This window comes from Neopsephotus bourkii, unplaced genomic scaffold, assembly GCF_033783945.1.
Source record: "Neopsephotus bourkii isolate Nb327-2 ecotype Australia unplaced genomic scaffold, CSIRO-AGI_Nbou_v1 NB_804, whole genome shotgun sequence".
Taxonomy (NCBI): Eukaryota; Metazoa; Chordata; class Aves; order Psittaciformes; family Psittacidae; genus Neopsephotus; species Neopsephotus bourkii.
The window spans coordinates 1,555,990-1,572,161 of NW_026901300.1; the positions used below are offsets into that span (position 1 = coordinate 1,555,990).

A 16,172-nucleotide genomic window follows, 5' to 3' on the forward strand; every position below is an offset into this window, starting at 1 on the left:
GAGTAGATCCAGGTGAACGTAGCTATGCATCTCTCATAGTGAACTGAACAAATATAAATGTCCTTTCTTCAAAACTCAGCCATCACATGCCCTTGTTGAACAGTTTGCTCAGTTTTGAAGCTTTTCATCTATAATTACCCCAAAGCTGGTCGTGTTACACAGAGCAGCCCCAAAATGAAACAATGGATCCACAACTCTGCTGTATATTGAGTTAATTCTGTTCCAGGATGAATATTTACCATATCTTGCTAGCGATAATTCACTGAATTCTAAACAACTGTCATCCTTGGTCCTCTTCAGAAGATACTCCATTCACCAGTTAAGGACTTGGCTATCTCTCTGTCCTCAAAGGCCAACGGCTGTTTGTGAGTTTTATCTCAGGGATGTGTGCTCTAGCTTGTAAAAATCACCACCCTAAACCAGAAGTTTTCCCCTGAGTTGTGGGGGGTGAAACTGCTGCCCAACTTTTCCCTGCTGGAAATGAACCCATGATGCCATTTCTGCATAGGCTGTTGTTCAGCTCTGGAATCAGTACGGAAACTATGGGAACCCACCCTGCCTACAACTTCATGATAGAGGCTCAGCTATTATTTAAATAATAGTATGAAGAAGAATAATAACAACAACGGATTCCCTCCTGTCCCAACAATCAGATATTGCACTGGGCTGATAAGGGAACTCAACTGAAAGAAAGTGCCAGAGGAAACAAATACTCCAAATCCGAGTGTCTCTTGCTTTCGTCAAGCATCTATGGGCTTGGTTTCCTTCCACTGCTCTGCTTTAAGACTGAGTGTCTTAAGAATTATCATTACAGCTTCTTCAGCCTTGTTGCCTACAGTAAGATTCACTATTTCTCCTAATTGCTGTTTCAGTGGCAATAGCACTAAACTGGACTGGCCACTGCTACTGCAACTACCAAGACATCTAAGAGTAGCTTAGCTGCGTTTTCCAAACTTAATCATATTGGCCAAATTCAAGGTTGGAAAGAATATGAGCTTGATTTAAACTAATTTTTCAAGTCAAAATGTCAAGTTGTGTATGCTGTGTAGCACACTCCTCTTGAAACCTCTGATATTTAGACTGGCACATAGAAGCAGGTACCCATTTGCTCACTTTTGAAAACTCAGCTCAGTATCTTAAGGGATCTGGATTTGACAGTAACCTGAAAGAAATTGCCTGAAGAAGGTCCAGACCTCACATGAACTGAAGCAATGATTCACTGAACCAATATAACATTATTCAAAATGATAATTTAATAATGCTAAAAAAAGTCAGCTAAAATATTTTGATTCCATTTCCAGCTCACTGCTGTAAGAAAAAAACATCCTTCCCACTAATTCCCCAAAGTCATACGTGAAACAGTAACAGGGCTACGAAAAGAATTCAGTTCCTGCAACTAGTTAGTCACTTCTCACAATATTTTCCTGTCTAAACCATTCCAACCAAAGACAGAACTATCATCCTCAGCAACTCAAGATCTATGTCAACTTACTTACCTGCCAAGAGGAATTGCAAAGTAGAAAACAGACAGCATAAGGGTCCGTGTGTTTTTGGTGAACAGGTCTCCTATGATGGTGGGTGCAATAGTGGAGTAACTTGCTTCACCAATGCCAACCAAGCCTCGGGACAGCACGAGAAGCCAGAAATACTGAGAAAAGAAATAAAACACATAAGTGGGTGTCCCCTTGGCTGTTCTGATTCAGGATGGACAACAGCAAACTCTGTGCAAACAAGGAAATCTAAACCCTTGTGACTGCAAAGTGATCCCCTTGTATGCATTTCTCTTTTTAAACCTCAGACTCATTCCATTTGTCACGTGCTGGGAAGAAAGGGATTATATTTTATGTGAGGATTTATAGGCATGAAAGAAAAGTAATAATACTACATGTTTAATCAGTGACTCTCAAGGAGACATTTTAATGCAGTCAGAAGCCCCTCAGTTTGTTCTCAGGATGGAGCTTGCTTGTTAAGCCCAAGCAACGCTGCACTGACAGAGGAAGGTTTAGAGAGTCAGGTGAGAGCAACAGATCCTGCTCTGGGATCCAGGAAAAGCACAGTCCCAGCCTTCCCAGCACACTAAAGGGCAGGTTAATACTGGTGAAATCCTAAGGGCTCTCCAAAGCTGTGAGAGGTGAACCTGAAATCCCCCAAACTCTACATTTTTTCCTTCATTAGAAGCTACTCCACTTTCCTTGAACATGTCCCTGTGTCCTCTCATAGCAGAATAAGGCAAAGGCATGGGCTACAAAAGGCATTAAGCTCCCCAAAGCCTCTTTAAATAAAAGGCAGTCCAACAGAATAGAGAGACGGACTTTGCATTCAGCACAGGACAGCCTAAAACGGACAAAAAGGAATTGTTCATCTAACAGAATTTTCTTCTTCTTCTCCCATTTCCCACTTTCAGCCAACACTTTGTAAACTGCAAGGACCTGATTTTCAAGCCAGCCTTTTTCATTACACTCACAGTTTTCTGGGTGCTGCTATGTGAAGGTATAAGGCACAATACTTTGATGCCTAAATACCTGATACATGAGCACAATCAAGTTCTCGGACTCTCTTAGCTTAAGCTACAACCTTCTTCAGATGGGAAGAAGTTGAGTTAAAGGGAGTGACTGACTCTGTGCACTACAGCAAAGCTAAGCCAGAGTACAGAGCTCCCATCCACAAACATGGAAAATGCCATGCAGCCATCAAGCCACGTGCCTCAGTCATAAACACATCCATCAGCAGACAAAAATCCACCCCTGACGCGTTTGCTCTGTTTTCCTCACTGTAATCCCTTGGTTGAAAGGAATTTCTTGAGGATTCCTGTAGCTACACAAAACAAATACTTTTGCACACTCTTCACTTCCTCTTATTTTGATGCATATTCTGCCCCGATACCTATTTCCTGAATGTGTACAGGTTCCTGGTTTGCTGGCAGGGCGTTTGCAGTGCTGCTATCATTCGTCTATCTCCCATAAGCTGCACATACGTACAGAGACGTGTGGGTGTATGCAGAAAGGCCAATACTGTGACTCAAACCATTTAATTTATGCCAATTACCCAATGCTAAACCACTCCACTGCAGAAATATGCTGACAATGTTTGCTGCACAGGTAACCAATGCATTTGGAACGAGGAACAGTATTTCTAACGTGCTGAACGACTGAAGTCATGCAGAACTGGAAAACAGGGGAACTGGAGGCTGATTTTGGTTTCTTAAGAGATTCAGATTTGGATCCTGTCACCACCACAGAGAGGGTGACAGGCAAAATAGTCATCTGCCAGAGCTGGAATGAGTATGCAGACAGTGCTAGTTACACCTGTAGAATGACAAGTTTGCAAGTGCACTGGATCTTCCACAAATTTGAAATACCTACATAAAAATGACACAAGGTTGTGCTCACCAGCCAGCATCAACACCAGCCCCAGTGAATGCACTGGACAGAAATTTCCTCCAAATAATGCTGTTATAAGGTTCCTCTTACAATCCTTGTGTAAAGTGGGAAAACCGAAGTTTTCCTATGGTGAAGAGTGACTTGGTTTCATCAGTACCACAGAATCGGAGTCCCAGTACAATGAAATCATCTGCAACAAGTAACATGTTCATTCTTCTTCCCCAGCTCCTCCCTGAATTCTCCTCCCTGGTTTGTCCCATCCTTATACACTCCAAATAACTGTTTAAGATTTAAACTATGCTCTCTAAAGCAGCAGTATCCATATTTAAGTCATAAGATTCTGGGTTCTGTTGGCAATAAAAGCAGTCTTACAAAAGCATAATCTACATAAAAACATGAATGGTATTGCCCTTGTGAAATAATATATTAAAGACTATGGACAATGCAGTTTTTAAGAGTAACAACTAGGCAAAACATACTAAAATCCAAAAGAATATTAAGGAATTACTTATAGTTGCTTCTATGTTGTGCTTAGGTTTTGAGTTCTCTATCTACGATCAGAGAGCTAATACTTCTTCTGCTGAAAGATCTCTTCTGGATCTCTGGCTAGCCTGCATCCTTTTGAAACCTACACAATAAAATCATGCAGTCCTTTGTTACAGTAAGGTAGGAGCCAAAATCTTTCATCTCAGATCAGTCAGTCAAAACTTCTTGTCATCATAGGGACAGATGGGTAACTTCTCAAGACAGAAAGTGCTCCTTTCCAAGAGAGGCCCAATCTTTTCAACTTTCAAATGGGAATAAAAAAAAAATTCACAAACACCAAAACAACTCCAAAATTCTTTTGCTACTACTTATTTGGAGGAGAGATATGCCTTAAACCACTTACATAGAAACTGGTCCCCAAATCATTACGTGTGCAATATAGACAACAACAGAGCCTACAAGAAATCCAGAGGGACTTTCTAAAAAGGCATATAGTGACAGGACAAGGGGGCATGGCTTCAAGATGCCAAAGGGGAGACTGTGATGAGCTGATGGGCTCTTAGATACATCTTCTTCCCTGTGAGGGTGCTGAGGTGATGGCAGAGGGTGCCCAGAGAACCTGAGGCTGCCCCAACCCTGGCAGTGTTCAAGGCCAGGTTGGACAAAGGGGCTTAGAGCAACCTGCTCTAGTGGAAGGTGTTCCTGCCCATGGCAGGGGGTTGGAAATGGATGAGCTTTAAGGTCCTTTCCAACTCAAACCAGTTTGGGATTCTATGAAAGTCAGAAATTACCCACACGGAGGAAGCATCGTTCTCCTGTACAGCTGTAGCAGGACACTTCTACCATTTCGTCTGCAGTAGGTTTTCTCCCAAATGCTATTTCCTCTCTGCCCAACCCGAAATTCTCAGCAGTTCAGCGACACAAAAAGGGCTGACACCAGCCAAATTCTTCTCTACATTATCTGTGCTTAAAGGCAGTACAGGCAGCTAAGATGTAACTGAATTTCACTGTTCCCCAAACTGAAATTGGTATATATTAAAGCAGCTTACTCCTTTCTACTGTACTTTGAACTCTTCTGTAGTTTGTTCATCTGTGCAAATAGATCTCACTCTGGCAGGATAATTGCAAATATCCAAGTCAGCTTTCAGCACCTGAGCTTATTCCTTTCCCACAGGTTAAGCCCAGCAACCCCAATATTCTGTGTCCTTTTCTCTGGGCCAGTGCTTGCAGCTACGGTTCTTTCCAACAAATAAACAATTCCTGGGAATTTCCCTTCAAGAGATGCCATTATGAGAAACTATTGCACAGAGAAAGCACTCCCATGTATGTGAAGCAGCAAAGTGCAATGGACCTGTCCTCTTCTTCCCATCTCCTAACCATATGGAAGGAAAAATATGCTCTAGCTCTAAAGCTGAAGAATTTACTACTTCGTGATTTGAAGAATAACAACCCAATGAGAAAGAAATTCCATCCCCCACAATAGCTAGGAGTTTGGGAAGGGATACAAAACCTTATGCCTCAGTTAATGTGTCGATTGCTAATAGAAATACACTATGTATTAACTTCTAAAATCCTTTAAGGATCAGCAAAGCATAGGTGACAACAGGGATAGACCATAGGGTCAGATGAACCTGGTCTCACTGCTGTTGCCAATGCCATTACCCACTAGAAGCTGGGACACAATCCTGATAGAATTTTCGTCTGAAAAAAACCTCTCCTGGTTTAAATGTTTCTGCTATCCCAAAAAATAGTGCATGTATTGTCCCTGGAAAGTATAACATGGTTTATATTCACATTTTCATACTGACTTTACTCTCAGTCTCATGCACACATAGATGTTTGATGGCCTAGGACACATGACTAGCTTTAATCATGTTTGGACAAACCTCCTAATTACACATTTATCCTAGCTGTATAGCCCATTGAGTAATTCATGGTTTAATGGGTCTAATTACAGCTTTAACTTCTTTTTCTTTTTTTAATTAGTTAACAAAAGGAATTAAGCCACAGTTCCTTAGAAGATTAGCTGCTAGTGATAAACCTATAATCTGCCAAGTATGTGTTCAACTCTGAACCACCAGATTTACTGTCTAAAGAATCATATGATCCTTAAGCTTTGGTTATTAAGTATTTGCATTTGAATGTGGAGTAGCTTGTAAGGGTCTCATAAAAGAAGCTGAGTACATTCTTCTTCCACATGAGGAACACATGGAGTGATGAGATCACACAGAGCCAACCTAGTGCAAATCGCTAGTGTGTGTGCAGGGTGTGCACAGCACCAGTGCAAGCCATGGTTTGAACTGGTGTTGCTGGTCTAAAAGAAGGATCTTTTATACTGATACAGGAACTACACCTGCACCCATTCCTGTGTGAGGATACTTACTTAACCTCCTACAGATTCTGTGTTTAGCTTCTGTAAAAGAGGACTCAGGACCATAGAATTCCATTTCTGCACTGCTGAAGTTTGCCTTCTTTTATTTTATAAACATTATGCAACAAGGATATAAACAAAGATACAGAATCAGGGCTTGTGTCCTTGTAAAGATGACATGCAGAAAGCTATTCTTGCCACTGGACAGCTAAGATTGCCACACAAAGCCCAAAGTACCTATGTGTGGCATGATGATAAACTAAGGAGAAAGCACTGGAACAGATTTAATTTCCCTATGTTTCTAGAGCAAACTTAGTTAAACTGTACTGCAGTTATACTCTTGTATTTCTACAGTTGCAGAGTCTTTCACTGATGCTATCCAGGGCTCCACAGCAGGCACAAATGATCAGTTAGATCAGTGGAAGACAAATAAAGCTGATATACCACGGGAGTCAGCTCAGCAAAGTCAAACCCACAGGGCTCAAATGAGCATTTAAGGGCTGCACAACAGTGGTCCCTTTTGACAGCTACACTCACGTGCAAGCATTTCCCTTTCCTGAGCAGAGCCTGTATCTTCTGGCCAGGCAAACACCACACTCCATTAAGTTTTCCCAGCCATATCAGTACTTTGCAGGGATCTAAGTGGTTAAAGAGGGCACACCACACCCTTCACTGCAGGTACCAAAAGGTGCACCATTAACCATGATGCAAACCGAACTGGGAACATGCTTCTGAGTATCGGTTATTGTGACTAAGAGCATTGGCTCCTCACAGCTCAAACTCCATCTCATTAGCAGAGTCACTAGAGGAGCTGAGCAATGGAATAACATTACAAATACATGTGACATATTCACTTAATCACCCAACACTCTGGTTCTCTTAGCTCTCCCAGTAATGAAGGCATTACCTTTAAGAAGCTGAAAGTTTCCAGGCCAAACAGGGATGCTGACATGTCATGAAAGATGACTTTAAATGATGCTTCTGTATGGATGGCAAAGGCTACAGCAGAATAGATAAGCCTAAATACATCATCCACCTCTGTACACCCAGAAAGCTTTACAGATTTTGAATACATAACCAAGGTACCTGGCCTTCCATTGGTGGTTACAAGTCCTGGGTCCACATGCTTGATAGGAATGCTGTGTCAAATCCAGATCTGGACCACAAAGTCACACGCCCTACCTTTCAAAACATGAATGGTTCTAACTTTCCACTAATAAAAGGAGAATAAATATTGTAAAGAGCTAGAGGGGGGCTACATTTTTAGTACTGGTGAATTGTTCTGTGCCAGTCCTTAAGAACATGTCTTCCTGTCAAGTCCAGCCCAGGCTTTTAAGTAATTGAATATTCATGCCAAATTTTGGCCATTTGGCGTATTACTGTCTGGGAGATCTTTGCACAGGAACAAAGGAAGATGAGTATCTACCTTCATCTACAATAATCTTACCTAATTCCCCATGGGGACTGCCAGCACAGAGATCAAAATACAAAGGAACATGGAGGCAGAACTGTTTGCTTTGATGTTTTGGTGGTCAGTACTTTTCTCCCCATTAATAGGGTGCGCGAGTATTGTTTTCAGGATTTCCTCCAGCCAAAAGGAGTTGGTTCTGTTTAATCTCTGGGTGGCACACATAATGACCAGCTTGCATGGAGTCTGGTTGGTGACAGGTTGATGAGTTGTCAGCTCCACTGCAGTGCTATGAGCTATGAGTATTTTATCTGTTTTCTGTAGATATAACTGCACTTACAAGTTCATGCTACAGTTACCTGCCTGATAAATACAGCTATAAACTTCTCACCTCCAACAAGATGTTCTTCCCTTATCAGACATGAGTCATGCTACAGGGTAAGCTGGGGGAGATTCCCTGCAGTTGCTGGTGCCCACTGCAGAGGAGTGATTGTGTTTAGACTCCTCTTTTCTCCCCTCTTTGTGTGTGTCATCATTTACCCATAACCACTTTTCAATTCCCACCTCTTGACAACCACAGCTGCCTTTTAAGTCCCTACTGCAGACAACATTTCCCATAACTTCTATCACCGCTGGATTCTATTTAAATTCTACAGGTCCCTCCCTGCAAACTGAACTCTTAAGGCTAAGTCCATCTTTCATCTCCACTTTCAAACCTTTTCAAGCTCTTCTCCTTTGCATACAAGTCACAGAATCAGAGAATAGTCGAGTCTGGAAGGGACTTCTAGAGATAGCTTAGTCCATGTGCCCTGTTAAAAGTGGGATCAACTACAATGAGTTGCTCAGGACCATTTCCAAATGAGTTTTGAGTACCTCCAAGGACGGAAAACTCACAACCTTGCTGGACAACCTGTTCCAGTGTTTGGCCATACTCACAGTAAAGATGTTTCCTCTTATGTTTCAATGGAATTGCCTTTACTGTAGTTTGTGCCCATTGCCTCATCTTCTCACTAGGTACCATTGAGAAGAGTCTGGCTCCAACTCTATTGCCTCCTCTCAGGCAACGTTACACATCCAAGCAGCATACAGACTTTCTAGGGATAGAAGTACAGTTCTAGAATGAGAATGCCACTTCAGTAAATGTAAGCTATTCAAAGTCTCAGTTAAACCCAGAGGGCAGACACCATCTCATCTACTATGTCTCTGTGGCATTCACCCTAAACAGATTTTTCTCCACTCTTTTCACCTTAAGCCTGCTTGGGCACAGGCAGTTATACAAGCTTAACTATTTGTGTCCAACTAAGGACGCTTCTCTTAGCCAAAGGTCTTCCCCTGAACTCTGCCGGGCAGGTCACTAACACTGAAGTGAAAATGGCCTGGGGCTTCCTTCAAGTATTCACACATTTTATTCACACTTTGACATTTGTTTTATTCACATATGCTTATTATGTGCTGGCTAGAGGTTATAAACATGTTACAGATGAGACCACTACAGCATACCAAGATTTAATAGCAAGGTACTTAGTTACTGAAACCTTAGTATACGTGATTAATTATTTGCTTAAGGGTCAATATATAAACCTTCTGGAATTAGGATGAACTTACAGTATAGCTTCTAATGCAGGTTTGATTGTTCTACAGCATCCATTTACACTATGTCAAGCACTTCAAAACTTCCGCTCATTTGGATGCATTAAGTATCCCACCAATTCTCAGGTCTGAGCATCTCATCTTTGAACAACTCCCTTTTGGGAAAATTTAGTTGGTATTCAGAGCCTTGCAAGGGGAAGAGAGACTGCAGCAAGTAGAAAGAAAACAAAATACATATTTAAAACTAGGCATGAGCAAGGGCGATGAAGCAAAGTCCACTCACCTTCCCTTTGACTGGATTCTAGTATTTGTAATGGCTTTAGATCTCCCAGGTGAGCTGTTCATGCACATTTAGTTGAATGTGGAAAGTCTGGTTTGGAAATGTACTTAAGATTCTGGCTGATTAAAACATCCCTGTTTTATGAGATTTGTATTATTATTTAGTACATAAAATAATAAAGTCTCCAAGATACTCCTGCTTCACTCATCACACCCTTCAACCAGAAACTAAAGTGTTTAGCAACTAGATACCTACAGATAGGCTCTTAAGTGGAGCAGTCTGGAGAGGAAAACAAAACCAGAACCACCTTGAAAGTGGCCAAGTCTCCTGGGGCACTTGCCAGGGTGAGCAGAGTTGCTGTTTGCTTTGAAAGCACAAAAGCCAGGGCCAAGATTTTCTTAGCTACTTGCAAATTTGAATGTGAAATACCCTTTCGACATTCCAATTGCAGCATCTGAAACGCAAGTTCCCATCAGTGCCCTCCCTGCAAGCCTGTGGCAGTCCTGAGAGACTCTTCTATTGCTTTTCAGTTGGTTTTGGGTAGCACAAATAAAAGGGGGAAAAGAGCAAGCCCAAATGTCATTCTCCATACAATTAGGTAGTGTAATGACAAGACACTGGGTGATAAAGCAGCATCACCAGATCCTGATAACAGCTTCAGTTAAGACAAAGCAGCATTTTCAGCTTACTCATTGAAGGGTTTTCATCCGACAGACCTGCCTGTGGTAGAAATATTACATGACACTCAAATGGTGGGATTTATGCTCTCCTCAATTTGGCCTCTTGGTCACTAATATCGCACTAATGACAGGGGTCTGTAATGTCATTGGAAGGAATGTACCGGATGAGTTTGCTTATTCACCAGAACAAATGTGGTGAAGTGTTATGTGCACAGGGACTTACAAGACAGACCTTAAAGAAAAGGGCTGATGCTTTCAAATACATCACAAGGATCATAAAAGGCCCCATGTTACCAGTGTCTGCTAGAACACTGACTTAAAGTCCTTCTTTTCATTCTTGTGGCTCTGGGGTAAGGCAGAGGACCCAGCAGCATCTCACATGGCTGCAATAGTGGTCATTTATCCGTGTTACAAAACCACTACATGTAGCTCAGCCAGAATGTATCTTCCTAAACTGTTCCCCTGAGAACCTTAATAGTTCTGGGTTGGAAGCAAACTGTTTGCTTTTTGTTTCAGATCTGTCAGGTGGGACACGCTTATCAGCACTTGTAACAAATACCTCTGGCATTAGGTGCTATCACCATTCTCTTCCTGAGACGTGCAAAGGCTACCATAACATCATCACAAAAGTAGGGACTGGGACAACTACAATGTGATTTTGCAACTGTGAAAACAATGCAAAGCTCTTGACACACACATAAGTTTTGAATTGGTTACAGCTGGAATGTGGCCTGGTGCACATAAAACTAAAGGATGCTCATAGACAGGAACAGGGTGCTATGTACCAGCCACAGATGAGTCATAAGTGAAGACCGAATCCAAGCATCCCACCTATAAATAGACACCAGGTTTTCCAGAACAGATAGTTACAGGCATTGGTACATAACACTAAGAACATCTTCACCTTCAGTGATGGCTTACAGAGATGCATGAGGTCTGATCATAGGAACCCAATGGTTTGGTTCACACACCATTTGGTTTGGATCGATTCTTACACTGAAATGTAATCAAATCCAACAGACGTTTCTGGTTCTTGGAGAGCAAAACTCCATGTTCCCATCTCTTAGCTACAGAAACTATGATTCTTAGCACCCTCTGAAAAAGGCATTAGCCAACCGAGACGTCCGGGTGGGAACGTTTTGCCCTAAGTATATGCAACTTCAAGGGCAGAACAAGTTCTGAGAGTCCCTGAAGGACATATTTTAATGGAATGCCTCAAGGTTTAAATATGAAATTACCACAAAGTTACAGCCCCAGATATTTTCCCTATACTGTTGGTTCCAGTGATTCTCCCATATTGACTCTGCATGCACTAGAAGTTTAAATACACCAGCAGGTCAGCCTTTTTGGGCAACTTTGCTGAAAAACCCATCCAAATGACCCCAAACTCTGAATGCTTTTTCTTCCTGCATTCTGTTTTCACACTTCCCTGGCTTGCTGACTCCATCAAGATGCAGAAGCACCCACGTACTGTGAGAAAGGCTGACCTTGCAGTATGTTTGACCTACATCCTTTTTAACATCAGATTTCCAGAGAGAAACACCTACTGATTCCCTCTTCCTAGCAGCCTCTTATTCCTGATCATCTCTGAACAGTTATTATACTGCTGGCTGAAGCATTACTAATTGGCAAGGTTTTGTCATGCTGTAGCTTCATTTCATTGTCTAAATCCAGCCTATTTGACAAAATGACAATCCTATTGAACTATCTTAAATGCATTTGCATGTTTTGTCACTATCTTCTCATGAGTCTTTGTCAATCATGTCTTCAGACATGATGATCAGCACCGTTCCCAGGGACTTTCAGCTCAAAGTCTATTATAGGGGGTCGAAATTAGTACCCTAATTCAGTGCTATCTGAATTGCAAATGCAGTGCAGCATGTGAACTTTATGCATTTAAAAGAAATGTCAACACTTCAAAAGACTAACGTAGCACCTGATACTGAAAGACATTTCCCATCTTCACACTATTTGTGCATTACTCAGAACACACGGTCCTTTTTTCAGCCTTTATTCATGATTCAGGAGGCCACAGATTGTGTGTGCTGCTGAAGAAGCACTTACACTCCTATAGCATAACTGATGCTTTTGTCTCAGCCGGTAACCAAGAGCTCAACCAAAGAAAGGCTCAGATCCACACTTCTGCATCTGAACACAGGCCAGAGGCTGAGTAACACTTTCTCCTGCATCCTGTTTTTCAGGACAACCTTAAAGAACCACCAAGGCCCTCTTAATACAAAGCTTCGATTTGTTTCCAGGCCTCCTAATGAGCCTAAATCTGGGTTGAATGAATTGTTTTCTTTGTCTGTGAGGCACCATTAACCAAACTCTCCTGAACCATCATGCTTCTTTCCAAGTCACAAGCCGCAAGAGCACAAGCCATAAGCTGCCTCTTTTACATCCATGCTAAGCCCATGGCAGCTTACACTCTTAAACAAGCAGTAATGTTCCTCCAGACCTGTATTTGAACATCCCAGAGCAGCAAGAAGGACACATTTTACACCACCAACCTGGCATCCGCTTGATACCCTCAATACACAATTACCTGGGAAACTTATTTCTGAAGGAACAGGATCCTGTGGTGCCATACAGACCCTGCAGTAGTGACTCACTTTGCCTTTTGACCTCCTCTGACCAAGCCAGACTTCCCCTCTACTGAAGCACAGCAGGCAACCACGGAGTTGCATTGGGAATGGCTTGTGCTCCTCAGACCACAACAACCAATGCAAGGATCATATTGAGGTGATAGGAAGTTTTACAATTCCTTATTCTATGTTTTAACATTTGCTTGGAAACTTACATGCAGCATTACTTGTTTTTTTTAGCCCCTTTTTAATTTCCCCCCAGCTGATTCAATCCCAGTCCATTTAAGAAGTATTTTCCTTTTCTGAATAAGGCTGAGCTTAAGCTATTGTAATAATTATTTATAAAGCATAATGCTAAAGCACTGTAGAGACTTCTAGTAAGACAGGGCTGAAGCAAGAGGACATCCTCTGTGTTCCATCAGCATGCTCTGGGGTTAGGCCTTTGCTGCAGCATGACAAGCAGAATACACATTTTAAGAGACAACACAAGAAGAAGGAATGCTTCTAAGACACGCACAGCCTGGCAATAAAATAAATACTCCTTCTTCCCTCTGCCTGCTCAGCAAATAACCAACCCAGGTGAGATTTCCTGCTCAGGCACAATAAAAGCAGGACAGGTGGGATGAGAGCTAGAGGCTGGCATTGTTTCCAACCCATCCATTAACTGACAGAGCAGCTGAACTTTCCTACTTGCAACCTAGAGATTATAAATTCAGATTTCTGCATAAAAATGGGACAAAGCTGTGAAGGTCCTTGGCCTGTAAAGATCTTTCACGCCAGCACCACGGTCCCCAGCTGCTATCTCCAGGCATTTTCATGATCTGATGAAACAGCATCAAAGGTAAGCACATTGATTTAAAAAGACATAGAGTCTGCCCCAGTTCCCACAAAGACACACAAAAGGTTCCCATAGAATTCCAAAGGAGGAGCTGAATCAGAACCACAATCACAGACCCTATGATAATGATTTTAACATCCTACAGTAACCCAGATAACAATGGGTCACTCAAAAAGGGGCAGGCAATTATAGGAAGCCCCCACTGAGACCCACAGCAAATTGGCATTAAGCCTCAAGCCTGTTTCTTGATCCTCTCCCAGCACAAACCTCTGTCCACCTGCTCTAGAAAATGCCTGAGCTCTGAGGAGCAGCTCTGACATTTCAGTGCAAATTGCTGCCTTCATTTTAATGAACCGGCAAGAGAAGCCTCTGCAGCAGCATGCATCAGTTCAGGTGAGTCGTGACACTCGGCAATAGAAACATCTCTTCTTCTCTCGGCATCCACAGTGCTTGATTCAGATATTTAATGATTACAGACCCATTAATGACTCAAAGAGTAGATAGCAGAAGGCAGGAGGCATACTTAATGAACATAAAAGTACATGACTGGGGTGTTTGGAGAAGTACAACAGGATGTGGTGCCAGATAGACCTGACCTAGGGAAGGTGTTATCTTGATTGCTCTCCGGTCCTGGAGGGGACACAGAACTGCCCCTGCTCCAGACACACTGCAGACAGGGAATGCAATGTATGGTACAGATATTCCTTAGGACAATTTCTTGAAGTTCATTTTTCTCATCACATGAATAAACTTTCTGAGTAAGCTGTGGAACTACACTGCCTCTCACCTGGCAGCCATCACCAGCCCTATTTTCAATAACTCTTGCCTTTGCTTTACAGATACAGAGATGCAGATACTGGAGGGGAAAAAACAGCACTCAGAGCATAATGTACACCACTTCCATTTCTGCTAACACCTATGAACAGCCTCCTCCTCTCACTGATTGGGTTTTTGGGGGCTGCTGCTCTGAGAACACCCTAACCTGTTTTTCATTTATAGTTTCCCTTGGAAGAGGGACAAGTAGAAAGGGACAAAGAATATAAAGCAGCTCAGAGACAAATACACAACAGCAATTCTGCACTCAATTTCAGCAAGCTGCAACTTGCTGCATCTATATATGTCTTGCTGCATCTATATCAGTCTTTTCCCATCTCTTCTGTCCTAGGTCATCAAAATTTGAGGGAAGGAGGACCCCAGATTCAAGAGTTCAAATCATTACCTTTGTGCAAGAGATGCTGCTTGTAAGAGCAGCTTCCCATACAGTATTTGGTATCAACTGTGCTGAAGATGTTACCAGACTTGACAAATGCCCAGCTCAGCCATTGCTTCATTACTGAAGGAATAAGCAATAGCATATTTTTTCCCTACAATATACCTCACATTATCTATAGCACGAAAAGAAGCACAGTATAAAACAGAGATGAGAGCCCTTAGCCTTTCCCTCTCTCTTCTGGGACCTCAGAGCCAACTAAATGCAGCACGGCATGCATCTCCACCTGGCACCCACTGATTCCTCACAGCAGCTCTCCTGTGGTGAGGAGGGAGCCCAGATAGTTGGGGAGAAGGCAACATATATAGATTGCCATGTCTCGTCTTAACAGAGCAGAGGCAAAACAGGAGTGGCTCCAGCTCCCAGGCAGTGCAGCAGGGCACTGTACCAGCATTACACTCACAGCCATCACAGCAGCACTTAGTCACTGGAGTGCTGACACCCCTGGCAGAGAGAACAGTGACACTGTAGTAGTGTATTACCCACCCTAATCTCTTCCTCTGTGTTAACAGAGGACACAGTGGACTCTGTTTTTTCTGAGCATCTAACAAAAGGGCAAGCATGCAGCAATCCAAATGTCAACAGCATATGCTCAGCTGTGGGGCTCAAGTACCACATTAAAAGCTGGCAAACACAGCAGGGCCAGCAACAGTTGTGAGCACCCCATGTCAGTTCCAACACCGACTCCTGTACCAGCCACACAAGCTGTTGCAATCACAAGTGAGGGAAGCGACTGAGTGTGTGTGCAGCAGCCTTCACGCTGGAGAATCCCTTTTGCCTTCTGTCTGAAAGAGAGGTCTGATAAAAAAATAATAGGCTGGCACAGTGGGATGTATGCATTCCAGTAATTCATGGCGACTTCAAATACAACAGTACCCTTCTTACATACAAAGTGATGGCTTGGGGCTTTTAGTTTTGTTTGTTTCTGGTTTTCAAACTGTGGATTTATCTTACCCAGTGGAAGCAAAGGAACAGAAGCTGTATGTTTTATAATACAACTTCTGTCAGAGTACATAAGACTAAAGGCTTTTTTTCCTTGGAGTGAATCATCCTGTGCAGGGAGGTGGGGTTGGTTTATGTTTTTAAAATTAACCCAGCTAACCATTTGTTCCATGCTGCACATAATTCGTTGCTTCTCTTTCAGCACTCCTTGAAAAACAAGCTTTGGAATAAATATATATCTGGCAAGACTGAAAGACAGGACTTTAGCAAGCACTGCAGGCTAACTGCAGTTCCACAGTGGACTATCTGCTTCCTCTTCCAGAGATAAATCAAAAGGAGAGG

The 16,172-nt window shown here is 42.5% G+C and overlaps 1 protein-coding gene across 6 annotated transcripts in view; it reads right to left on the reverse strand.

Annotated features, from left to right (window-relative positions):
- SPNS2 (SPNS lysolipid transporter 2, sphingosine-1-phosphate) overlaps positions 1-16,172 on the reverse strand; it is a 128,308-nt gene that overhangs the window by 47,821 nt on the left and 64,315 nt on the right. For all 6 annotated transcript variants that reach the window (XR_009725777.1, XR_009725778.1, XM_061355469.1 and 3 more), the window contains exon 4: positions 1,497-1,648. Coding sequence is in view for 4 of the 6 variants with exons in the window: in XM_061355469.1 (XP_061211453.1) it covers positions 1,497-1,648 (152 nt within the window). In the remaining 2 variants the exon portion in view is untranslated. The remainder of the gene's footprint in view (positions 1-1,496; positions 1,649-16,172) is intronic.